The following is a 26372-nucleotide window of genomic DNA, read 5'->3' as shown; positions in this document are numbered from 1 at the left end:
CTTGTGCTTCTAGTTCCGACAATGCAGTAATAACCAACAAGTAATCTAACTAACAATTCCAAAACTAATTTCTTATACACAGTGTAAGGGGATAAAGAATATGTACATAAGATATGAATGAGTGATGGTGCAGAGCAGCATAGGCAAGATACAGTAGATGGTATCGAGTACAGTATATACATATGACATGAGTATGTAAACAAAGTGGCATAGTTAAAGTGGCTAGTGATACATGTATTACATAAGGATGCAGTCGATGATATAGAGTACAGTATATACGTATGCATATGAGATGAATAATGTAGGGTAAGTAACATTATATAAGGTAGCATTGTTTAAAGTGGCTAGTGATATATTTACATCATTTCCCATCAATTCCCATTATTAAAATGGCTGGAGTTGAGTCAGTGTGTTGGCAGCAGCCACTCAATGTTAGTGGTTGCTGTTTAACAGTCTGATGGCCTTGAGATAGAAGCTGTTTTTCAGTCTCTCGGTCCCAGCTTTGATGCACCTGTACTGACCTCGCCTTCTGGATGATAGCGGGGTGAACAGGTAGTGGCTCGGGTGGGTGTTGTCCTTGATGATCTTTATGGCCTTCCTGTAACATCGGGTGGTGTAGGTGTCCTGGAGGGCAGGTAGTTTGCCCCCGGTTGTGGGCGGAGCAGTTGCCGTACCAGGCGGTGATACAGCCCGCCAGGATGCTCTCGATTGTGCATCTGTAGAAGTTTGTGAGTGCTTTTGGTGACAAGCCGAATTTCTTCAGCCTCCTGAGGTTGAAGAGGCGCTGCTGCGCCTTCTTCACGATACTGTCTGTGTGAGTGAACCAATTCAGTTTGTCTGTGATGTGTATGCCGAGGAACTTAAAACTTACTACCCTCTCCACTACTGTTCCATCGATGTGGATAGGGGGGTGTTCCCTCTGCTGTTTCCTGAAGTCCACAATCATCTCCTTAGTTTTGTTGACCTTGAGTGTGAGGTTATTGTCCTGACACTATGTTCTGGTACTCTGACACATACAGTTGACTTTGTAGAGCTAATTTCTCCAGTTGCAGGTTTTTTTTCGAGAAACTTACAAAACATGCCTATTGATGATGCTTTAACTCTAGATGACAGTATGCAGTTACTAGAAAAACGTCCTTATACAGTTACTAGGATTTATTTTTCTTCTCTTCTAAATGACTCAGTTGACCTCTATGTAACAACTATAGGACAACTATAGGACATTGGGATGCCGTCTGCAACACTTGGGGCAACTGTGGAGTTTTTCTAGAGTCAACCTCTTTCAGGTTCTTTTTTTCTAAGAGTGTAGCACACGGTAATTGCCTGCATTTCACACCTCCCGTGTAGATGCAGATAATAAGCAGAACACTCAGCGCTCTGCCCCTCTTTCCCACCCAAAATGTGTTTGTTTGTAGAGCAGTGGCGGGTAGATAACACAGTGCTGCACAGCGTGTGGCCATTTCGCAGACGCAAGGGGTTACTTCATTTCCATCAGCGGTTACATTTTTTGGGCACTTGGGACACTTTTTCCGGCTTTAAACTCTGTAAGACCTCAGTGCGAACCCAACGCAGGCTTCGTGGTCACAGAACACTCTCATAATGTACAGAACTTTGTCAGACAGACACAAAAGGAAGTGGGTGGGCTCACCTTATCACAGATATGAATGGAAAACAATAGGCTGAGGAAGCCAGTGGAGGGATACCGGCCATGACTCTCCAGCCATGCGTCATAGACATATTTAAAGAAGGTCGGGCTGTATATCAACACCTGCAAAACATAACAACAGCTTTGACCTTGTGACAAGTGAAAAGAATTTAAATCTTGAACGTTATCAATCAATGAAGCAATCAACCAATCACTAGCTCTTCAAAATCTGCATTATATTGTCTCCAGGTAAGGTAAACTAAAGCAGATTAACCCATAGAGCTTTGGTCAAAAGTAATACTCTACTTTAGGGTGCCATTTTGGAAGCAGCCAAGGGTTCACTCACCCTGTTCTTGTTTGCCTTAATCCTGGACTGGACAGGTATGTACGTGCTGCAAGAAACAAAAGACGACATAATATAAGAAATATCAAACTATTATCACAGATAAAAGGGGAAACCAAAGAACCTTTGGTACTCTCAGTTTAAACCACCATCGTTGATCAAATTCACCTTATTTCTGACAGAGGCGCCGCCATCTTTGTTTACTTTGTGGTGGCCATCCGGTTGGCTATCAGCATTGGCTAACATTAGCCATACTGACTATGAGCTCCTCACGACAAACTAGTAGCCTATACCGGTAATACGTTCAGTAAAAGGCTGTCACGTCTGGAAAAGAAACCCGATTTCAGGTTAGAAAATATATGTTACAGTTCACAGTGTATTTGTGATACTGATACTGTTTTGGTTACTGTTTTGATACTTGTTTTTTTATGTTTGTGTTGGTATAGTAACAGTTTGCAAACAAAGTAATTCTCACATGATTTATGTTTTTACAGATGATCACAGTGACAGATACAGATGCAAACAGCAGAGGCTTGTTTCCCATCAAGGTCAAGGGTCATACGCTATTGTGATGTGTGAGGTCATATAACCAATATTGATTTGGGAATGATTTGATTTGTACTACATGTACTACATGCTATTCATACAGTCTACCCACCGGTAGGGTAGACTGTATGAAAAGAAAAGCTGCACAGTCTAGGTCAGATTAAATAAGTGCAATAGATATCAAAGTTTCGACAGCTATGCTGCCTTCATCAGGATTCAAGCTGTGCTGTGATATAACTATAGCGCTAAGAATTCTTGACCATCTGACCCATAACATTATTAGGCTACAGTTCAACCCTGATCCTGGACTGGACTGGGACCAGAAATCGGCCCTGGCATTTCTAACACACTGGCCCAGTTTTTTTCTTTGAGGCCCCCAAACCAGTCCATTCCCCCCCCCCCCCCCCCCCCCCCGATGGCCCACACTGGCCCAGTTCTTACTTGAGGCCCCCATTATTACAGAGATAAGGATAATTTTGTGCAGAAAAAACAAGTTAGACAGGCCCACTGGGCAAAGAATGGGCCAGGCCACCCCTGCTGATACTCAAGGTGCCAGTAAAGATTCCTACAGGCAGCTAAGCACTTCTACAACCTCATCACTCTCCTCCTCCCCTTCCTCTTCCTCCTAACATCCCACTCATCCTCAGCAGTCATTAGATCATTAACACAGGAACGTCACCATAAGGATGTAACTGTCAAAAGCGTTCCAGCTGAAGCCATATTTATGACCCAGTTGAAGGAGTGTGTTACATATCCACACGCTAAGAATCCACATGCTTAGAAGCTTAACTTGTGGTAATAATGAGATGATTCATTGAGATGATTCATGTAATGTGTAATAATGGTCTAACACAGAGCTTGAGAACATCGACCTTGTGGTGCTGGAAGAGGTCTATATCAGTACGTGCCAACATGTGGATACTTGTGGTTATGACAAACTCCCCTGAAGGAGGCACTGGGTGCACTTCTACAAAGACTGTTTACACAGCCATGGATACCAGACCTCACGGGGATGAGAACGTTGTTTGCGGTTTCATCTTTCCATTCATTACAAACAATTCCACAGGCATCCACTACAGTTCGCATTGAAGGTTTCGCTAAGGTGCACTTACTACACTTTCTCAGGTGAACTTGATGAACGTGTAGTGATTGTGTGGCGCGTGGTCATTGATCACTCACTGTTTGATGGAGCCTGTAGTCAAGGCGCTGGTGATCCACTGAAGGTCCAGAGTCTTGAAGGGGATGAGCAGGAGACTGGTGGTGTTGTCCAGATCTATGGCGCTCTCTGGGTACATGACGTGATGGGTGGTCCGGCTCCCAACATCCTCCTCATAGCCAGAGGTAGGAGCCATGTTCATTCTGCAGGAGCAGGGTTACCGTTAGAGTCAAAGTGGGTTGTCCTGCATTATAAAAACTGGGTGGTTTTGAGCCCTGAATGCTGATTGGCTGACAGCTGTGGTTTATCGTACCACATACCACGGGTATGACAAAACATGTCTTTTTTATTGCTCTAATTACATTGGTAACCAGTTTATAATAGCAATAAGGCAATATACCATGGCTAAGGGCTGTACCTAAGAACAGCCCTCAGCCATGTACCCCACACCCCTCCGTGCCTTATAACTTAAATATAACAAATGGGTGACAATGCTTTCACATACTAATCAACATATCTGCTTTGTTGAAGGTGGGATGCCTGGAGTTTGTATCTAAATGACATTTCTGACATTTGGAACTTGAATGTGGTGATGAACCAGAGGCTTACTGTATATCCTCAACATCAGGCTCTGGGATTAACCGTCTTCATGACATTCCTGTAAATATCTACTGAATACCCACATCCTAGTAGTGCCATGGCATGTGACAGTTTGTGGAATTCCTGCTTCTCCACATCATACAGTTCATATTTGTGTCCCAGTTACAGTGAGTGCATTGAGGGTAAAGCTATAGCTGTGATTCTGCCTGTTTAATTAATATAGTTAGTTCGTTCTTCCAAGGGGAGATCTTTGTGTGTGTGTGTGAGTTAAGTGAGTGTGGGGTGAGCAGTATAATCAATTTCAGCCAAGGACTTCCCTCCTAATTTACACACTGATAGTTGGTCTGGCTCCTCATTGAAAAACACAGCGCAGAAATCCAATCTAAAACCGGGCTTTTCACTCACAGATGTGAGGTGCATAGCTATCACTACATCTGTTGGGTTCTAGGATCCAACCTAATGAAGTTACTTGCTGAGGCTTTACCCCATCATACACAGATCAGAAGTTGATTGATGTTTAATCCACCACTGATCCAACGCTGTAAGCGTCTTATACTCCAGACAAGCTAATTATGTTTGAATAAAAGAACCCGGTGCATCTTTGACACCTGTGATATAGCAGCTCTCATAGAACCAGAATAAATAGGCTCTTTTTGTTTTAAGTGTGAGGGGTTTTGCCAGTAAATATTTATCATTACATGAAAGGGGATGGGTACTATAAATTTACATTACCTTAGGCTATGCGCTTGGTAGTGGGTCAATGCTGTCAGTGTCTTATTATCCAGACAAGCTAATCATGTTTTAATAAAATATCCCAGTGCTTCCTTGACACCTGTGATATACCAGCTCTCATAGAACAAGAATAAATAGGTGTTTAACAAAAAAAACAAAAAAAATGGATTTTGCTGGTAAATATTTATTTTCATTACATGGAACGGGATGGGTACTATAATTTTGAAGCAGAGCACATACAACATGTTTTTCATTTGCAGAGTCGGGTCTGTCAATCGAGCGTTCATCTAAGTCACTGTGGTAGCAGCACACGGGCTCCGTCCTAAATGGCACGGTGTTACCTTTATAAGGCACCACTTTTAACCAGGGCCCACAGGGGATGCAGGATGATATGAACTGTACATAATTCCTGTGCTTGTAAGCCTGTACTGCAGAGAAGGATTGTGTTAAAAGAAAAGCAATAAGTCTTGAGTCTCTTGTCCCAGTCTCTGCGTAATTAAATCAGCAAGCATGCAGCTCCACAGCATGGGATGTTGTAGAAGATAAATGCAGTCATACAGCTTTACATTGAGGAAGATTTGTACAGAACTGCTGGTGAGTGGAGAAAAACCATACATTTACATTTGAGTTCATATCCAGTGTGACTTACAGGAGCAATTAGGGTTAAGTGCATTGCTCATCAACATATTTTTCACCTAGTCAGCACAGAGATTCATACCAGCAACCTTTTGGTTACTGGTCCAACTTTCTTAACCGCTAGGCTACCTGCCGCCCGGAGATGTACCAGAGAGCTCATCTCCTGTTTTTCCATGCTTCTGTGACAGCATGGCCAGCACCATTGAGGGCTATCTCCATTTTAAAGTAGTCAATGTGTACCTTCGAGCCGATACAGTGTGTTGCATTATGGGGATAAAAACTGCGCCTACACATCAACTGCATGAACTTTACAAATACCTTGTAAGCAAAGGTAAAGCAGTTTTTATATTTAGTCGCCTTCAAGACGCTGTAGTTGCTTCTCACAAACTGTACCATGCAGCCATTACCTGCATTGTGGGATGCACTATTTGTCAACCAATCATTAGGCTGCTGTTGGTTGACCCAAGCGAATATGGCCAAAGAAGTGACAAACAGGAACCAACGTTGCCGTGATTCTAAAGCTACAGGGGACACAAATGAAAGTGATATTTGCGTCCTCTGTCTAACCAAATTAATTGTAGCCTACACACGTTATGTTTTCAGTTCGTGAGTGTGTGTGATATAGTATTGAGGGCTTGCAGTTCATGTATGACACCACCGGGCGGCCATGTTTGAAGACCACTTCATTACTTCTTCTGACAACAACAGCCGAGTTTCTGCCTCAAACTGCATGATAGCAGTGCCTAAAACTAGTTGATTCATCACCAAGGTCATTTTCTGTGGATATATTTACAGATTCCCCGCAATCATGAAACAACATTGATGACACCAACGAGAGAAGACTCGAGAACTGTCAGAAAAGCAAGTAAACCTTTTTGCCTGTCAAGACCTGAACCCAGACAGCTGTCAGTACAGGGTCTGCTATGATCATTTCATAACTGGTAAGTCAAGTCTGATTGATTTTGAGTTTAGTTTATCTGTTATGCGAAACAGGTGTGAACACTAAATTAGCTAGCTAGATTGTAGTCTAGCTATTAGCATATGTCAAGCTATTTTTCCACCATAAAATGGAACCTTCATAACGAATGACTGCATGCCTTCGATCATCGCATCTGCAGACTAATGTAAGCCTACTGTTCCTAATGTGATGAGCAGATTGGAAAGTGATCTATGGCTATTAACAAGTGCGTAGTGACAGAGGTTTATAGGCTATATCAAAGAGATTTCTTTCCTTTGCACAGGAAAAAATGTGGCCTTCGATAAACATTTGATGCAATTCTACTACACTTTATATGAATGGAGACATTAGCAGAATATTGTTTGAATACGATGGTAGCCTGGTCCTACTCTACTGACACTGACAACAGATCAATAAAAAACCACCTTGTCTTGAATGCAACCATGTCATCTAGAATATGACATTCATTTGACAAAAACTGGATCCCTTCTAGCCATGACCGTGAAAAAGGCGAGGCGCAAATTATACAATATGACATCCATATAGTCTGGGGGACAAAACTCATATGATAACTCATTGATCATTTGTTGAGAGCTTTATTCATAAAGAGGGAAAATGTATGGACATTACAGCATAGGACAAAAGCCTCCATAGGATAGGTCAACCTGCTGTGTTGACTATTGGTTGTTCCAGCCCAACAATAGATGTAATCTTAATATGACACTAAAACATGTCATGTCTTGTTATGTCTGTTCCTGTCCTTTCTCTTCACTCTGTCTCTCTCTGCTGGTCTTTTTAGGTTACCTTCTCTGTCTCTCATCCTTCAGCTGTTCTACATTTCCCCTAACTAGCTCATTCTCTCTTTCCCCACCTGTTCTCTCTTCCCCCTCTGATTAGGTCTCTATTTCTCTCTCTGTTCCTGCTACTTTCAGGGTCTGATTCTTGTTTGTGTTTTTTGATGCCAGAAGCAAGCTGTCGTCTCGTTTGCTTCCACCTTGTCCTGTCCTGTCGGAGTCTGCCTGGCAGGTGTATCCTGCACTATACTAACGTTCTTTTTGTTCCGCTGACAACGTTGGAAGAGGATTTATGCCATTCCTGTTTTTCATTAAAGAACTCTGTTTTCTGTTAAAACCGCTTTTGGGTCTTCACTCAAGTTCATAACAGAAGAATCAGACCAAGAATGGACCCAGCGGCTCCGGACCCTTTTCACTCCGCCGTCGAGATCCAGGGAGCGATGCTAGGCAGACACGAGGAGGAATTGTCTGCTGCTCGACATGCCGTTGAGACCCTGGCCGTCCAAGTCTCCGACCTCACAAGACAGGTTCACCAACTCCACCTCGATCCACCGCCCACTTCCAGGGTTTCCGAGTCTCCGGAGCCCAGGATCAACAACCCGCCGTGTTACTCTGGGGAGCCCACTGAGTGCCGCTCATTCCTCACTCAGTGTGATGTGGTGTTCTTTCTCCAGCCCAACACTTACTCCAGGAGCGCAGCCCGCATCGCCTACGTCATTTCTCTCCTTACCGGACGGGCGCGTGAGTGGGGCACGGCAGTCTGGGAGGCGAGGGCTGAGTGCATTAACCAGTATCAAGACTTTAAGGAGGAGATGATACGGGTTTTTGACCGTTCTGTTTTTGGGGAGGAGGCTTCCAGGGTCCTGTCTTCCCTATGTCAGGGGAATCGATCCATAACGGATTATTCTATTGAGTTTCGCACTCTCGCTGCCTCAAGTGACTGGAACGAGCCGGCTTTGCTCGCTCGTTTTCTGGAGGGTCTCCTCGTCGAGGTTAAGGACGAGATCCTCTCCCGGGAGGTTCCTTCCAGTCTGGACTCCTTAATAGCTCTCGCTATTCGCATAGAGCGACGGTTTGATCTTCGTCGCCGAGCTCGTGGAAAGGAGCTCGCGTTCTCCGCTGCTCCCCTCTCCACATCACTGCCACCTGCCGCATCACTGCCACCCTCCTCCGCCGGCTCGGATGCTGAGCCTATGCAGCTGGGGGTATCCGCATCTCGGCCAAGGAGAAGGAACGGAGAATCACCAATCGCCTCTGTCTCTACTGCGGCTCCGCTGGTCATTTTGTCACCTCATGTCCAGTAAAAGCCAGAGCTCATCAGTAAGAGGAGGGCTACTGGTGAGCGCAACTACTCAGGCCTCTCCTTCTGGATCACGCACTACTTTTCCGGTCCATCTCCGCTGGCCCGGTTCATCTGCTTCCTGCAGTGCCTTGATAGACTCTGGGGCGGAGGGCTGTTTTATGGACGAGACCTGGGCTCGGGAACATGACATTCCTCTCAGACAGTTAGGGGAGCCCACGGCCTTGTTCGCTTTAGATGGTAGTTCTCTCCCCAAGATTCAGCGTGAGACGCTGCCTTTAACCCTCACTGTCTCTGGTAATCATAGCGAAACCATTTCTTTTTTAATTTTTCGTTCACCTTTTACACCTGTTGTTTTGGGTCATCCCTGGCTAGTGCGCCATAACCCTTCTATTAATTGGTCTAGTAATACTATCCTATCCTGGAATGTTTCTTGTCATGTAACCTGTTTAATGTCTGCTATCCCTCCTGTTTCCTCTGTCTCTACTTCACAGGAGGAGCCTGGCGATTTGACAGGGGTGCCGGAGGAGTATCACGATCTGCGCACGGTGTTCAGTCGTTCCAAGGCCACTTCTCTCCTCCACACCGGTCGTATGACTGTAGTATTGATCTCCTTCCGGGAACTACTCCCCCGGGGTAGATTATACTCTCTGTCGGCTCCCGAACGTAAGGCTCTCGAGGATTATTTGTCGGTTTCGCTCAACGCCGGTACCATTGTCTCCTCCTCCTCTCCCGCCGGAGCGGGGTTTTTTTTTGTTCAGAAGAAGGACGGGTCCCTGCGCCCATGCGTGGATTATCGAGAGCTGAATGACATAACAGTTAAGAATCGTTATCCGCTTCCTCTTATGTCTTCAGCCTTCGAGATCCTGCAGGGAGCCAGGTTTTTCACCAAATTGGACCTTCGTAACGCCTACCATCTCGTGCGCATCAGGGAGGGGGACGAGTGGAAGACGGCGTTTAACACTCCGTTAGGGCACTTTGAATACCGGGTTCTTCCTTTCGGCCTCGTTAACGCTCCAGCTGTCTTTCAGGCACTAGTTAACGACGTCCTGAGAGACATGCTGAACTTTTTGTTTTCGTTTACATGGACGATATCCTGATTTTTTTCTCCGTCTCTCTCGATTCATGTTCAGCACGTGCGACGCGTCCTCCAGCGCCTTTTGGAGAACTGTCTTTATGTGAAGGCTGAGAAGTGCATTTTTCATGCCGCCTCTGTCCCTTTTCTCGGTTCCGTTATTTCCGCTGAGGGCATTAAGATGGATCCCGCTAAGGTCCAGGCTGTCATTGATTGGCCCGTTCCTAAGTCACGCGTCGAGCTGCAGCGCTTTCTGGGCTTCGCTAATTTCTATCGTCGTTTCATCCGTAATTTCGGTCAGGTGGCAGCTTCCCTCACAGCCCTTACTTCTGTTAAGACGTGCTTTAAGTGGTCCGTTTCCGCCCAGGGAGCTTTTGATCTTCTTAAGAATCGTTTTACATCCGCTCCTATTCTTGTTACACCTGACATCTCTAGCCAGTTTGTTGTTGAGGTTGACGCGTCAGAGGTGGGCGTGGGAGCCATTCTTTCTCAGCGCTCTCTCTCTGACGGCAAGGTCCATCCTTGCGCGTTTTTCTCTCATCGCTTATCGCCGTCAGAACGTAACTATGATGTTGGTAATCGCGAACTGCTCGCCATCCGCTTAGCCCTAGGCGAATGGCGACAGTGGTTGGAGGGGCGACCGTTCCTTTTGTCGTTTGGACTGACCATAGGAACCTTGAGTACATCCGTTCAGCCAAACGACTTAATGCGCGTCAGGCTCGTTGGGCTCTGTTTTTCGCTCGTTTCGAGTTTGTTATTTCTTATCGTCCGGGCTCAAAAACACCAAGCCTGATGCTTTATCTCGTCTCTTCAGTTCTTCTGAGGTCTCCACCGACCCCGAGGGGATTCTCCCTGACGGGCGTGTTGTCGGGTTGACTGTCTGGGGAATTGAGAGGCAGGTAAAGCAAGCACTCGCTCACACTCCGTCGCCGCGAGCTTGTCCTAGGAACCTTCTGTTCGTTCCCGTTCCTACTCGTCCGGCCGTTCTTCAGTGGGCCCACTCTGCCAAGTTAGCCGGCCACCCCGGCGTTCGGGGTACGCTCGCTTCCATTCGCCAGCGTTTCTGGTGGCCCACTCGGGAACGTGACGCGCGTCGATTTGTCGCCGCTTGTTCGGTCTGCGCGCAGACTAAATCTGGGAACTCTCCTCCTGCCGGCCGTCTCAGACCGCTTCCCATTCCCTCTCGACCGTGGTCTCACATCGCTTTAGATTTTATCACCGGACTGCCTTCATCAGCGGGGAAGACAGTTATTCTTACGGTTGTCGATAGATTCTCTAAGGCGGCTCATTTCATTCCTCTCGATAAGCTCCCTTCTGCTAAGTAGACGGCTCAGATCATTATCGAGAATGTTTTCCGAATTCATGGCCTTCCGTCTGACGTCGTTTCCGACAGAGGCCCGCAGTTCACGTCTCAATTTTGGAGGGAGTTTTGCCGTTTGATTGGGGCTTCCGTCAGTCTCTCGTCCGGCTTTCATCCCCAGTCTAACGGTCAAGCCGAACGGGCCAATCAGACTGTTGGTCGCATTTTACGCAGTCTTTCTTTTCGTAACCCTGCGTCTTGGTCAGAACAGCTCCCCTGGGCAGAGTACGCCCACAACTCGCTTCCCTCGTCTGCTACCGGTCTATCCCCTTTTCAGTGTAGCCTCGGGTACCAGCCTCCGCTGTTCTCATCTCAGCTCGCCGAGTCCTGCGTCCCCTCCGCTCAGGCTTTTGTCCAGCGTTGCGAGCGCACCTGGAAGGGGGTCAGGTCGGCACTTTGCCGTAATAGGGCGCAGACTGTGAGGGCCGCTAATAAGCGTAGGACCAAGAGTCCTAGATATTGTTGCGGTCAGAGAGTATGGCTCTCCACTCAGAACCTTCCCCTTAAGACAGCTTCTCGCAAGTTGGCCCCGCGGTTCATTGGTCCGTTCCGTATTTCTCAGGTCATTAATCCTGTCGCAGTGCGACTTCTTCTCCCGCTATCTTCGTCGCGTTCACCCGGTCTTCCATGTCTCCTGTGTTAAGCCCGTTCTTCGCGCCCCGCTCGTCCCTCCCCCCATCCTTGTCGAGGGCGCACCCATCTACAGGGTTCGTAAGATTTTGGACATGCGCCCTCGGGGCCGTGGTCATCAGTACCTAGTGGATTGGGAGGGGTACGGTCCTGAGGAGAGGAGTTGGGTTCCCTCTCGGGACGTGCTGGACCGTTCGCTGATCGATGATTTCCTCCGTTGCCGCCAGGTTTCCTCCTCGAGTGCGCCAGGAGGCGCTCGGTGAGTGGGGGGGGGGTACTGTCATGTCTTGTTATGTCTGTTCCTGTCCTTTCTCTTCACTCTGTCTCTCTCTGCTGGTCTTTTTAGGTTACCTTCTCTGTCTCTCATCCTTCAGCTGTTCTACATTTCCCCTAACTAGCTCATTCTCTCTTTCCCCACCTGTTCTCTCTTCCCCCTCTGATTAGGTCTCTATTTCTCTCTCTGTTCCTGCTACTTTCAGGGTCTGATTCTTGTTTGTGTTTTTTGATGCCAGAAGCAAGCTGTCGTCTCGTTTGCTTCCACCTTGTCGTGTCCTGTCGGAGTCTGCCTGGCAGGTGTATCCTGCACTATACTAACGTTCTTTTTGTTCCGCTGACAACGTTGGAAGAGGATTTATGCCATTCCTGTTTTTCATTAAAGAACTCTGTTTTCTGTTAAAACCGCTTTTGGGTCTTCACTCAAGTTCATAACAAAAACACCTGAATGAATTAAACAACCAAACGATGAAGAGCCCCGATGGTATAAGTGACCTAAAGAAGTGCTATTCTAACATCAGGGGTGCTTTTCATTGGTTTATGTACTGCTGTAGGTTCAACCAGCTGACCTCTGTCAAGGCACCCACGTCGACTGGATTCCCCACGTAAAGATGAGCAATGTTGCAGCAGCATCAGTTTCTACAATCTAGCTATACTTTGTTCCGTTTTCAGGTATGAAAGGTGACATTCCTTAGTCATACGAGATGATTGTCATATGCTGTGCTTTGGTCAATCAATGATTCTGTTGTGCAATTTGAGCAGAGAGCACCTTGCCGTCCTGACAAAAGTGCCCCCTTAAACCATATGAATATATTAAACGTAATTTGGAACATGTAAAATACTACTGTTTATGATATTGTAAACATACTGTAGATAATACGCTATATTGCTGTCTGGGTGAAATTAAAAGTATTGTCATCTCTGCTTTGCCGAGCCCCATTGAATAAAAACTGTTTCTTATAGGCCAACTATTATTCTTTCTTTTACAATTTAAACACATTTGGCATAGACAAACGTAATTGTTGTGGTAGTCTTAGGCAAACCATCTTCATTGTCACAGTAGCCTGACTAAGTGACCTTCTGGGATAAAAGTATCTGGCATTGAACTTGGTGGTAGTAGTTGTTTGTATGTTTGAAGAGAAGGACCCCCATCATCTCCTGTTTCCAGACATTTCATCACCTAGATTACAAGGGTTCGATTTGCACTAAACAATTTCATGTCAGCACAAGGCATGTACAAAAGTCTAGTATTTAAAAAAAATATATATTTCACCTTTATTTAACCAGGTAGGCTAGTTGAGAACAAGTTCTCATTTGCAACTGCGACCTGGCCAAGATAAAGCATAGCAGTGTGAACAGACAACAACACAGAGTTACACATGGAGTAAACAATAAACAAGTCAATAACATAGTAGAAAAAAAAGAATCTATATACATTGTGTGCAAAAGGCATGAGGAGGTAGGCAATAAATAGGCCATAGGAGTGAATAATTACAATTTTGCAGATTAACACTGGAGTGATAAATGATCAGATGAACATGTGCAGGTAGAGATACTGGTGTGCAAAAGAGCAGAAAAGTAAATTAAATAAAAACAGTATGGGGATGAGGTAGGTAAATTGGGTGGGCAATATACCGATGGACTATGTACAGCTGCAGCGATCGGTTAGCTGCTCAGATAGCAGATGTTTAAAGTTGGTGAGGGAGATAAAAGTCTCCAACTTCAGAGATTTTTGTCATCCGTTCCAGTCGCAGGCAGCAGAGAACTGGAAGGAAAGGCGGCCAAATGAGGTTTTGGCTTTAGGGATGATCAGTGAGATACACCTGCTGGAGCACGTGCTACAGGTAGGTGTTGCCATCGTGACCAGTGAACTGAGATAAGGCGGAGCTTTACCTAGCATAGACTTGTTGATGACCTGGATAATGATTAGCCTCATACATTGTCTACTGTTATTGTTTTTAAATTGAGAACCTAGAGCTTAACAATGTGTAAACAATGTGTGAGTTAAGCTATTCTCTGCTTCAGATGCACATTGTCAAGGAGTCTTTTGCAAATGCCCATAAGGCTAATGCGATCATACTGTAGGCCAGTTTACAATTAAAACATGTTTAAACACTAAACTTCAACACTATCTCATATTATTTCAAAGTGTACAAGTAAGCTAACTCATATGTAAAGGTTAGACATTTTTGTAACAAGTAGGCTATTATTACTAAAGCATAATTTCAGGTGAACAAAAGAAAGTCCATATCAGATCTGGCCAATCTCGCTCCACTGATCCGTGATCTACTGGGGAGCAGACTTCTGTTCCAGCCAAGCAATAGCACACTTGATTATTAACTCATTAATTTTGATACATTAAAATCAGGTGTGTTAGTGCTGGGCTGGAACAGAAACCTGCATGCCCAGCAGAGTTGGCCTGCTCCAGTTGTAATAGGTTTAAACATTGTGTGTGACTTTTAAACTGTATTTCTGTTCACAACATGTGCTAACATAGGTACACATATAATCCATGGTATACAAGGATGTACCCTTATTCTCTTGGGACATTCACTGGGACCTCTTCATCTGCAGACAGAGTTTCACAGCTCTCTGTACCTGAGAACAAAAAACATTCCAAAGAAACAAGCTGCAATATACTCCAATTAGACAGCACTGAATATTATGTTACTATATCTTTCTGTCCCACTTTTTTTCCTCGCTATTGACTAGAACTGGAGAATATTCAAAAATGTCCTCCCGCAAAAGGTATCTTCCCTATCCAGAGTAGCCTACTCTCCCTTCTCTGACAGCTTGAATTGATAGCTAATCTTTCACCCTCTCCCATGGCTGTTAGCTAGCTACAAATGAATTTAGTTAAAACGATAAATACATCAAGATAGCTAGCTAATTAGCTAATATGACGTGAGCAAGCTGGTGATATTTAATTAACTCAGCTATATTAGCTATACAGTTTGCTAAATAGCGAACATTACATTAGCAGCTAATTTGAGTCAGCCTGCACACTTAAGTTTCTGTAGCAAGCTAGCGAAAAACAACCATTTTCCAAAAATATTTACTTACTTGAATAGGTTCTCACACTGCCGTTTTCTCGGTCCTTCGAAAACTAAATAATGGGCAATCTTCCCAAAGTTTCCGATGCCAGCTATGTGCACAATTGGAGAACTGTCAACTGCATTTATTTTCAGCAAACTTAACATGTGCAAATATTTGTAAGAACATAACAAGATTCAACAACTGAGACATAAACTGAACAAGTTCCACAGACATGTGACTAAGAGAAATGGAATAATGTGTCCCTGAACAAAGATGGGGTCAAAATCAAAAGTAATAGTCAGTATCTGGTGTGGCCACCAGCTGCATTAATTACTGCAGTGCATCTCCTCCTCATGGACTGCACCAGATTTGCCAGTTCTTGCTGTGAGATGTTACCACATTCTTCCACCAAGGCACCACCAAGTTCCTGGACATTTCTGGGGGGAATGGCCCTAGCCCTCAACCTCCGATCCAACAGGTCCCAGACGTCCTCAATGGGATTGAGATCCGGGCTCTTCGCTGGCCATGGCGTAACACTGACATTCCTTTCTTGCAGGAAATCACGCAAAGAACAAGCAGTATGGGTCGTGGCATTGTCATGCTGGAGGGTCATGTCAGGATGATCCTACAGGAAGGGTACCACATGAGGGAGGAGGATGTCTTCCCTGTAATGCACAGCATTGAGATTAACTGCAATGACAACAAGCTCAGACCGATGATGCTGTGACACACCGCCCCAGACCATGACGAATCCTCCACCTCCCGCTCCAGAGTACAGGCCTCGGTGTAATGCTCATTCCTTTGACGATAAACGCGAATCTGACCATCACCCCTGGTGAGACAAAACCGCGACTCGTCAGTGAAGACCACTTTTTGCCAGTCCTGTCTGGTCCAGCGACAGCGGGTTTGTGCCCATAGGCGACGTTGTTGCCGGTGATGTCTGGTGAGGACCTGCCTTACAACAGGCCTACAAGCCCTCAGTCCAGCCTCTCTCAGCCTATTGCGGACAGTCTGAGCACTGATGGAGTGATTGTGCGTTCCTGGTGTAACTCGGGCAGTTGTTGTTGCCATCTTGTACCTGTCCTGCAGGTGTGATGTTCAGATGTACCAATCCTGTGCAGGTGTTGTTACACGTGGTCTGCCACTGCGAGGACGATCAGCTGTCCGTACTGTCTCCCTGTAGCGCTGTCTTAGGTGTCTCACAGTACAGACATTGCAATTTATTGCCCTGGCCATATCTGCAGTCCTTATGCCTCCTTGCAGCATTTCTAAGGCACAGTCATGCAGATGACCAGATGAGCATCTTTCTTTTTGTGTTTTTCAGAGTCAGTAGAAAGGCCTCTTTAGTGTCCTAAATGTTCATAACTGTTACCTTAATTGCCTACCATCTGTAAGCTGTTAGTGTCTTAACGACTGTTCCGCAGGTGCATGTTCATTAATTGTTTATGGTTCATTGAAGAAGCATGAGAAACAGTGTTTAAACCCTTTTACAATGTTCTGTGAAGTTATTTAGATTTTTACGAATTATCTTTGAAAGACAGGGTCCTGAAAAAGGGATGTTTCTTTTTTTGCTGAGATTACATACACACACACACAGAAGTATGTGGACACCCCTTGAAATGATTGGATTTGACTATTTCAGCCACACTCGTTGCTGACAGGTGTATAAAATTGAGCACACAGCCATGGAATCTCCATAGAGAAACATTGACAGTAGAATAGCCCGTACTGAAGAGCTCAGTGACTTTCAGTGTGGCCCCTTCAGAGGATGCCACCTTTCCAACAAGTCAGTTTGTTATATTTATGCCCTTCTGGTGTTTCCCCGGTCAACTCTAAGTACTGTTATTGTGAAGTGGAAACGTCTAGGAGCAACAACTGCTCAGCTGCGAAGTGGTAGGCCAAACAAGCTCACAGAACGAGACCGCCTAGTGCTGAAGCACATAACTCCTTAGAAATCGCCTGTCCTCGGTTGTAACACTCACTACAGAGTTCCAAACTGCCTCGAAGCAACATCAGCACAATAATTGTTTGTCGGGAGCTTCATGAAATGGGTTTCCATGGCTGAGCAGCCACACACAAGCCTAAGATCACCATGCACAATGCCAAGCGTCGGGTGGAATGGTGTAAAGCTCGCTGCCATTGGACTCTGGAGCAGTGGAAACTCGTTCTCTGGAGTGATGAATCACCCTTTGACGGATGCCAGGCAAACGCTACCTGCCCCAATGCATAGTGCCAACCTTAAAGTTTGGAGGAGGAGGAATAATGGTCTGGGGCTGTTTTTCATGGTTCGGGCTAGGCCCCTTAGTTCCAGTGAAGGACAATCCTAACGCTACAGCATACAATGACATTCTAGACGAAATTTGTGGTAACAGTTTGGGGAAGGCCCTTTCCTGTTTCAGCATGACAATGCCCCCATGCACAAAGCGAGGTCCATATAGAAAAGGTTTGTTGAGATCAGTGTGGAAGAACTTGACTGGCCTCCACAGAGCCCTGACCTCAACTCCATCAAACAACTTTGGGATGAATTGGAATGCCGACCGTGAGCCACACCTAAATCGCCTAACATCAGTGCCCAACCTCACTAATGCTCTTGTGGCTGAATGGAAGCAAGTCCCCGCAGCATCGTTCCAACATCTAGTGCAAAGCCATCCCAGAAGAGTGAAGGCTGTTATAGCAGCAAAGGAGGGGACCAACTCCATATTAATACCCATGATTTTGGAATAAGGAGGAGCAGGTGTACACATACCTTTGGTCATGTAGTGTATGTTGACACTGCCAAGTTGATCTGAGCCTTGCTGTTGGAAAATCCCCAGTGTTCAACTTTCGGCTGTCGCAGATGCACCTCCCCCGGTTTCACTCTCCAACCTTCGTCTACAGTCGGCTTCATTACCCTTCCTGCTCTAACCCTAACCCTATTTCTTCTTCTCAGAGTGTATTGGCAGGTCCCAATCACTGCACTATTGTCAGCATAAAACAGTCAAATCATCTCAGGTATCGCATTAAACTGACCCATCAACGTCATACAAAAAAGAGGGCTTGCAATTTAAACCAATCACTGCACATTTTCCGCATAATATGGTTCAATCAAGCCACACAAACAAACGTTTTCCCTCATCAGCGCATTTTCGCAACAAATTGGCCAAAATCATTGCATATTGCCATGGAAAAATCAAGCATTTTTGCCCTCAAATAGAAAAAAATCCCAGCAAAATCCTGGAGGGAAGAATTGGCACTAACCCTACCCCCATCTATGTGCCGGAGCGTGTATAGTCTGAACACATAAAACCAAGGGTGATTAACTGCCACCTGCAGTTAAGGAAAAGTTTTCTCAGGAGTCAATTTCATTAGCTGACCTGGATGGAATTCTGTGTTTCTTCCTTAACCTATATCAAGTCCCACCCAGTTGACTACTACAAAATACCGAAAGCCCTAAATCGCATGGCACATCATGCTAAAACAGGCTTTGGGGCCGAGTGGCTTTGACTTCTATGAGACAAACTGACATGGGAACAACAGGTAGGGCAGCTGAAAGGTGTGACATGATGGGCGGAACGGTCTATGTTAGGGTGAAATCATATTGACATCAAACCAAATGGGGCGTCTACACCTACATGTCACAATGATCACAGACTTGTGTTTGTTCCAATATAACCTTTCATGAGCTATTGTGATGATAATTGTAGGCTATAAACGCCTTGATAGAACAAAACCGTTTGTATCCCTGCACAGGTGTAATCTTATCAACGTTGGGGGTGGGAATCAAGAAACTGGACTACAATGATTACACTTGTAATTAACACCAAAGCCTAGATATTGGTCAGGCATGAATGCTATACAGAACAAAATCACTCTTATGTGGCTTTGCAGTTCAATTCCTAACATAATGCTTTATGTAACTCATAAACAAAAAAAAACAAGCTTGATGAGTCACCTGATGACGACATCACTGGAGTCGATGAGGGCTCCGTAGCGGGAGCCCTTAAGGTTCCCAGAGTTCCCCACCACAGCACAGGTCCTACAGCGCTCAGGGCCCGCATCCATGTAAAGGTCAGCATCAGGGATGACCTGGAACAACTTCTCCACCACCTCACTGAAGTTGGCCGGCTCTTGCTCTGCCTGCAACCACTGGAGAGAGAGGGAGACCTTCAAGCCTTTCAGCTCAGCCTTTAACCATTCGGGCCAGAACAGAGACAGTTGAGGTAGGGACACAGCAGAGACAGGCCAGCCAGCACATAATTATCTGAGAACCATATGTTTCTTAAAGCTTGGTGAGAGAATGATTGTCATATGGTTATTTTGCTTACAACCTTCCCATAACGTTTCCTACAGCATTCCTCATGGTTCTATTTAAAGAAGGTTTTCAAAACATTACTAACGTTTAAAGAACATTCTAAGGATGTTATTTAAAAACATACTTTCAGTTCTCAGCATTAAAAAAAACTTGTTAAAGGGACACATTTGGATTTCGGCAATGAGGCCCTTTATCTACTTCCCCAGAGTCAGATGAATTTAAAGATACCATTTTTATGTCTGAGTGCAGTTTGAAGTAAGTTGCTAAGTAGCATTGGCGCAATTGCTATCTAGCGTTAAAACAATGACTGGAAGTCGGCTAACATGCTAGCGATACCCATAGACTTCCAGTCATTGCGCTAATGCGAGTTAGTATTGGCTTTCAAAACAGTTATTTATCCCGGAAAAAGGGAGTGGTTTTGGGAGTAAATCCCAGTAAATCTCAGTAACCGGGTTACCACCATTCAACCCTAGCACACACCAAGACACTTTAACAGAGCCAGTAGATGGACCAAGACAGTACTCATCAATCCTTACCTCTTATGAAACAAGTTATGAGTAACAGGATGTTACCTTCTAGTTAATATTCCATCTACTCTTACATCTAATTGGTCAAGGTGAATGTGATAACCTCATCTCCATAGAACCCTCTCAGGGCATGTGATCCTTCCACCTCAAACGTGTATCTCCGGATTTAATTTAATGGAGTCACGATGGTGGCAGCCACTGGTAATAGCCCCAGGATCAATTCTAATTTACAAGAAAGTGTTCCTGACTGACTTCTAAGAAGGGTGAATGGACTTTTGATGTTTGAATTAAAACGAACAACGGCGTACCATTTGACTGTTAGACGTTGTAACCGGGCTGTTCCTAAGTGATCGGCAGCTCATTCTTCATTGTACGTGACCTTGCTATAGAAAAACCAAGAATAAACTGACAAAACTGTGATGCAGGGTTGAGGCAAGAATAATTTAGAGCTCAATATACCATCGGCCTACGCTTTGAACTCAATATGGCCACGGATTAGGTTCAAAAATAGAATATCTCTCGTCTCTGAAATACTGAGAAACAGGGAGTGTAACGTTTTTTTCCCTCAGTTTATTGGATCTAGACTTCTCTAGTAGTGTTGAATGGTATTCATTAATAAGCAGTAATTTAGTTCTATCTGGTGGAATCTTAGAAATTAGCCACCTCAAAGTATAGCTGACGGTATCGTTCATGGTTCATGGGCATTGGTACGTACAGTATCATTAATAACCTCGTCATGGAAACAATGTTTTCTTCCTTGTCCTGATTATCATCAGGATGGTTAACCTGATGTGACTGAACCAAACTCACCTGTGTGGTTATTCATCTGTAAGTCTCAGAACCTGACATCACCTGTACGTGTCACCAGCCAGCAGACTGTTCCTCCAGGTCATCAGAGGGTGGACGAATCCAAACTCTCTAACCCTAGCTTCATGTCCACATCCCGGTTTAACCCTAACCTCATCCCTAGCTTCATGTCCACATCCCGGTTTAACCCTAACCTCATCCCTAGCTTCATGTCCACATCCCGGTTTAATCCTAACCTCAAAACTAGCTTCATGTCCACATCCCGGTTTAACCCTAACCTCATCCCTAGCTTCATGTCCACATCCTGGTTCAAGCCTAACCCTAACTTCATGTCCATATCCTGGTTCAGCACTAACCCTAAATTCATGTCCACATCCTGGTTCAAACAAACCCTAGCTTCATGTCCACATCCTGGTTCAAACTAACCCTAGCTTCATGTCCACATCCTGGTTCAACCCTAACCCGAGCTTAATGTCCACATCCTGGTTCAACCCTAACCCGAGCTTCATGTCCACATCCTGGTTCAACCGTAACCCAAGCTTCATGTCCACATCCTGGTTCAAACTAACCCAAGCTTCATGTCCACATCCTGGTTCAACCATAACCCTAGCTTCATGTCCACATCCTGGTTCAGCCCTAACCCTAACCCAAGCTTCATGTCCACATCCTGGTTCAACCCTAACCTCATCCCTAGCTTCATGTCCACGTCCGGGTTTAACCCTAACCTCAACCCTAGCTTCATGTCCACATCCCGGTTTAACCCTATCCTCAACCCAAGCTTCATGTCCACATCCTGGTTCTAACTAAACCGAGCTTAATGTCTACATCGTGGTTCAACCCAAACACTAGCTTCATGTCCACATCCTGGTTCAAACTAACCCTAGCTTCATGCCCACATCCTGGTTCAAACTAACCCTAGCTTCATGTCCACATCCCGGTTCAACCCTAACCATCGCTTCATGTTCACATCCTGGTTCAGCCATAACCCTAACCCAAGCTTAATGTCCACATCCTGGTTCAAACTAACCCTAGCGTCATGTCTACATCCTGGTTCAACCCTAACCCGAGCTTCATGTCCACATCCTGGTTCAACCATAACCCTAGCTTCATGTCCACATCCTGGTTTAACCCTAACCTCAACCCTAGCTTCATGTCCACATCCCGGTTTAACCCTAACCTCAACCCTAGCTTCATGTCCACATCCAGGTTTAACCCTAACCTCAACCCTAGCTTCATGTCCACATCCTGGTTCAACCCTAACCCGAGCTTCATGTCCACATCCTGGTTCAAACTAAACCGAGCTTAATGTCTACATTGTGGTTCAACCCAAACACTAGCTTCATGTCCACATCCTGGTTCAAACTAACCCTAGCTTCATGTCCACATCCTGGTTCAAACTAACCCTAGCTTCATGTCCACATCCTGGTTCAAACTAACCCTAGCTTCATGTCCACATCCTGGTTCAGCCCTAACCCTAACCCAAGCTTCATGTCCACGTCCCGGTTTAACCCTAACCTCAACCCTAGCTTCATGTCCACATCCCGGTTTAACCCTAACCTCAACCCTAGCTTCATGTCCACATCCTGGTTCAAACTAAACCGAGCTTAATGTCTACATCGTGGTTCAACCCAAACACTAGCTTCATGTCCACATCCTGGTTCAAACTAAACCTAGCTTCATGTCCACATCCCGGTTCAACCCTAACCATCGCTTCATGTTCACATCCTGGTTCAGCCATAACCCTAACCCAAGCTTAATGTCCACATCCTGGTTCAAACTAACCCTAGCGTCATGTCTACATCCTGGTTCAACCCTAACCCGAGCTTCATGTCCACATCCTGGTTCAACCATAACCCTAGCTTCATGTCCACATCCTGGTTTAACCCTAACCTCAACCCTAGCTTCATGTCCACATCCCGGTTTAACCCTAACCTCAACCCTAGCTTCATGTCCACATCCAGGTTTAACCCTAACCTCAACCCTAGCTTCAAGTCCACATCCTGGTTCAACCCTAACCCGAGCTTCATGTCCACATCCTGGTTCAAACTAACCCAAGCTTCATGTTCACATCCTGGTTCAACCATAACCCTAGCTTCATGTCCACATCCTGGTTCAGGCCTAACCCTAACCCAAGCTTCATGTCCACATCCTGGTTCAACCCTAACCTCATCCCTAGCTTCATGTCCACATCCCGGTTCAACCCTAACCATCGCTTCATGTTCACATCCTGGTTCAGCCATAACCCTAACCCAAGCTTAATGTCCACATCCTGGTTCAAACTAACCCTAGCGTCATGTCTACATCCTGGTTCAACCCTAACCCGAGCTTCATGTCCACATCCTGGTTCAACCATAACCCTAGCTTCATGTCCACATCCTGGTTTAACCCTAACCTCAACCCTAGCTTCATGTCCACATCCCGGTTTAACCCTAACCTCAACCCTAGCTTCATGTCCACATCCAGGTTTAACCCTAACCTCAACCCTAGCTTCAAGTCCACATCCTGGTTCAACCCTAACCCGAGCTTCATGTCCACATCCTGGTTCAAACTAACCCAAGCTTCATGTTCACATCCTGGTTCAACCATAACCCTAGCTTCATGTCCACATCCTGGTTCAGGCCTAACCCTAACCCAAGCTTCATGTCCACATCCTGGTTCAACCCTAACCTCATCCCTAGCTTCATGTCCACGTCCCGGTTTAACCCTAACCTCAACCCTAGCTTCATGTCCACATCCCGGTTTAACCCTAACCTCAACCCAAGCTTCATGTCCACATCCTGGTTCAAACTAAACCGAGCTTAATGTCTACATCGTGGTTCAACCCAAACACTAGCTTCATGTCCACATCCTGGTTCAAAGTAACCTTAGCTTCATGTCCACATCCTGGTTCAAACTAACCCTAGCGTCATGTCTACATCCTGGTTCAACCCTAACCCGAGCTTCATGTCCACATCCTGGTTCAACCATAACCCTAGCTTCATGTCCACATCCTGGTTTAACCCTAACCTCAACCCTAGCTTCATGTCCACATCCCGGTTTAACCCTAACCTCAACCCTAGCTTCATGTCCACATCCAGGTTTAACCCTAACCTCAACCCTAGCTTCAAGTCCACATCCTGGTTCAACCCTAACCCGAGCTTCATGTCCACATCCTGGTTCAAACTAACCCAAGCTTCATGTTCACATCCTGGTTCAACCATAACCCTAGCTTCATGTCCACATCCTGGTTCAGCCCTAACCCTAACCCAAGCTTCATGTCCACATCCTGGTTCAACCCTAACCTCATCCCTAGCTTCATGTCCACGTCCCGGTTTAACCCTAACCTCAACCCTAGCTTCATGTCCACATCCCGGTTTAACCCTAACCTCACCCCAAGCTTCATGTCCACATCCTGGTTCAAACTAAACCGAGCTTAATGTCTACATCGTGGTTCAACCCAAACACTAGCTTCATGTCCACATCCTGGTTCAAAGTAACCTTAGCTTCATGTCCACATCCTGGTTCAAACTAAACCTAGCTTCATGTCCACATCCCGGTTCAACCCTAACCATCGCTTCATGTTCACATCCTGGTTCAGCCATAACCCTAACCCAAGCTTAATGTCCACATCCTGGTTCAAACTAACCCTAGCGTCATGTCTACATCCTGGTTCAACCCTAACCCGAGCTTCATGTCCACATCCTGGTTCAACCATTACCCTAGCTTCATGTCCACATCCTGGTTTAACCCTAACCTTAACCCTAGCTTCATGTCCACATCCCGGTTTAACCCTAACCTCAACCCTAGCTTCATGTCCACATCCAGGTTTAACCCTAACCTCAACCCTAGCTTCATGTCCACATCCTGGTTCAACCCTAACCCGAGCTTCATGTCCACATCCTGGTTCAAACTAAACCGAGCTTAATGTCTACATTGTGGTTCAACCCAAACACTAGCTTCATGTCCACATCCTGGTTCAAACTAACCCTAGCTTCATGTCCACATCCTGGTTCAGCCCAACCCTAACCCAAGCTTCATGTCCACGTCCCGGTTTAACCCTAACCTCAACCCTAGCTTCATGTCCACATCCCGGTTTAACCCTAACCTCAACCCAAGCTTCATGTCCACATCCTGGTTCAAACTAAACCGAGCTTAATGTCTACATAGTGGTTCAACCCAAACACTAGCTTCATGTCCACATCCTGGTTCAAAGTAACCTTAGCTTCATGTCCACATCCTGGTTCAAACTAAACCTAGCTTCATGTCCACATCCCGGTTCAACCCTAACCATCGCTTCATGTTCACATCCTGGTTCAGCCATAACCCTAACCCAAGCTTAATGTCCACATCCTGGTTCAAACTAACCCTAGCGTCATGTCTACATCCTGGTTCAACCCTAACCCGAGCTTCATGTCCACATCCTGGTTCAACCATAACCCTAGCTTCATGTCCACATCCTGGTTTAATCCTAACCTCAACCCTAGCTTCATGTCCACATCCCGGTTTAACCCTAACCTCAACCCTAGCTTCATGTCCACATCCAGGTTTAACCCTAACCTCAACCCTAGCTTCAAGTCCACATCCTGGTTCAACCCTAACCCGAGCTTCATGTCCACATCCTGGTTCAAACTAACCCAAGCTTCTTGTTCACATCCTGGTTCAACCATAACCCTAGCTTCATGTCCACATCCTGGTTCAGCCCTAACCCTAACCCAAGCTTCATGTCCACATCCTGGTTCAACCCTAACCTCATCCCTAGCTTCATGTCCACGTCCCGGTTTAACCCTAACCTCAACCCTAGCTTCATGTCCACATCCCGGTTTAACCCTAACCTCAACCCAAGCTTCATGTCCACATCCTGGTTCAAACTAAACCGAGCTTAATGTCTACATCGTGGTTCAACCCAAACACTAGCTTCATGTCCACATCCTGGTTCAAAGTAACCTTAGCTTCATGTCCACATCCTGGTTCAAACTAAACCTAGCTTCATGTCCACATCCCGGTTCAACCCTAACCATCGCTTCATGTTCACATCCTGGTTCAGCCATAACCCTAACCCAAGCTTCATGTCCACATCCTGGTTCAACCCTAACCTCATCCCTAGCTTCATGTCCACATCCTGGTTCAACCATAACCCTAGCTTCATGTCCACATCCTGGTTTAACCCTAACCTCAACCCTAGCTTCATGTCCACATCCCGGTTTAACCCTAACCTCAACCCTAGCTTCATGTCCACATCCAGGTTTAACCCTAACCTCAACCCTAGCTTCATGTCCACATCCTGGTTCAACCCTAACCCGAGCTTCATGTCCACATCCTGGTTCAAACTAACCCAAGCTTCATGTTCACATCCTGGTTCAGCCCTAACCCTAACCCACGCTTCATGTCCACATCCTGGTTCAACCCTAACCTCATCCCTAGCTTCATGTCCACGTCCCGGTTTAACCCTAACCTCAACCCTAGCTTCATGTCCACATCCCGGTTTAACCCTAACCTCAACCCAAGCTTCATGTCCACATCCTGGTTCAAACTAAACCGAGCTTAATGTCTACATCGTGGTTCAACCCAAACACTAGCTTCATGTCCACATCCTGGTTCAAACTAACCCTAGCTTCATGTCCACATCCTGGTTCAAACTAACCCTAGCTTCATGTCCACATCGTGGTTCAACCCTAACCCAAGCT

The 26372-nt window shown here is 45.7% G+C and overlaps 1 protein-coding gene across 3 annotated transcripts in view; it reads right to left on the bottom strand.

Annotated features, from left to right (window-relative positions):
- Window positions 1-26372, bottom strand: part of LOC135552077 (CMP-N-acetylneuraminate-beta-galactosamide-alpha-2,3-sialyltransferase 1-like) — a 53514-nt gene that overhangs the window by 5603 nt on the left and 21539 nt on the right. For all 3 annotated transcript variants that reach the window (XM_064983462.1, XM_064983463.1, XM_064983464.1), the window contains exons 3-6: window positions 19016-19209; window positions 3714-3893; window positions 1992-2037; window positions 1649-1768 (exon numbers count right to left, since the gene is read on the bottom strand). In XM_064983462.1, the coding sequence (XP_064839534.1) occupies window positions 1649-1768; window positions 1992-2037; window positions 3714-3893; window positions 19016-19209 (540 nt within the window). The remainder of the gene's footprint in view (window positions 1-1648; window positions 1769-1991; window positions 2038-3713; window positions 3894-19015; window positions 19210-26372) is intronic.

The sequence above is a fragment of the Oncorhynchus masou genome, chromosome 13, assembly GCF_036934945.1.
Source record: "Oncorhynchus masou masou isolate Uvic2021 chromosome 13, UVic_Omas_1.1, whole genome shotgun sequence".
NCBI classification, from domain to species: Eukaryota; Metazoa; Chordata; class Actinopteri; order Salmoniformes; family Salmonidae; genus Oncorhynchus; species Oncorhynchus masou.
This window is presented reverse-complemented; position numbering and strand designations above follow the sequence as displayed.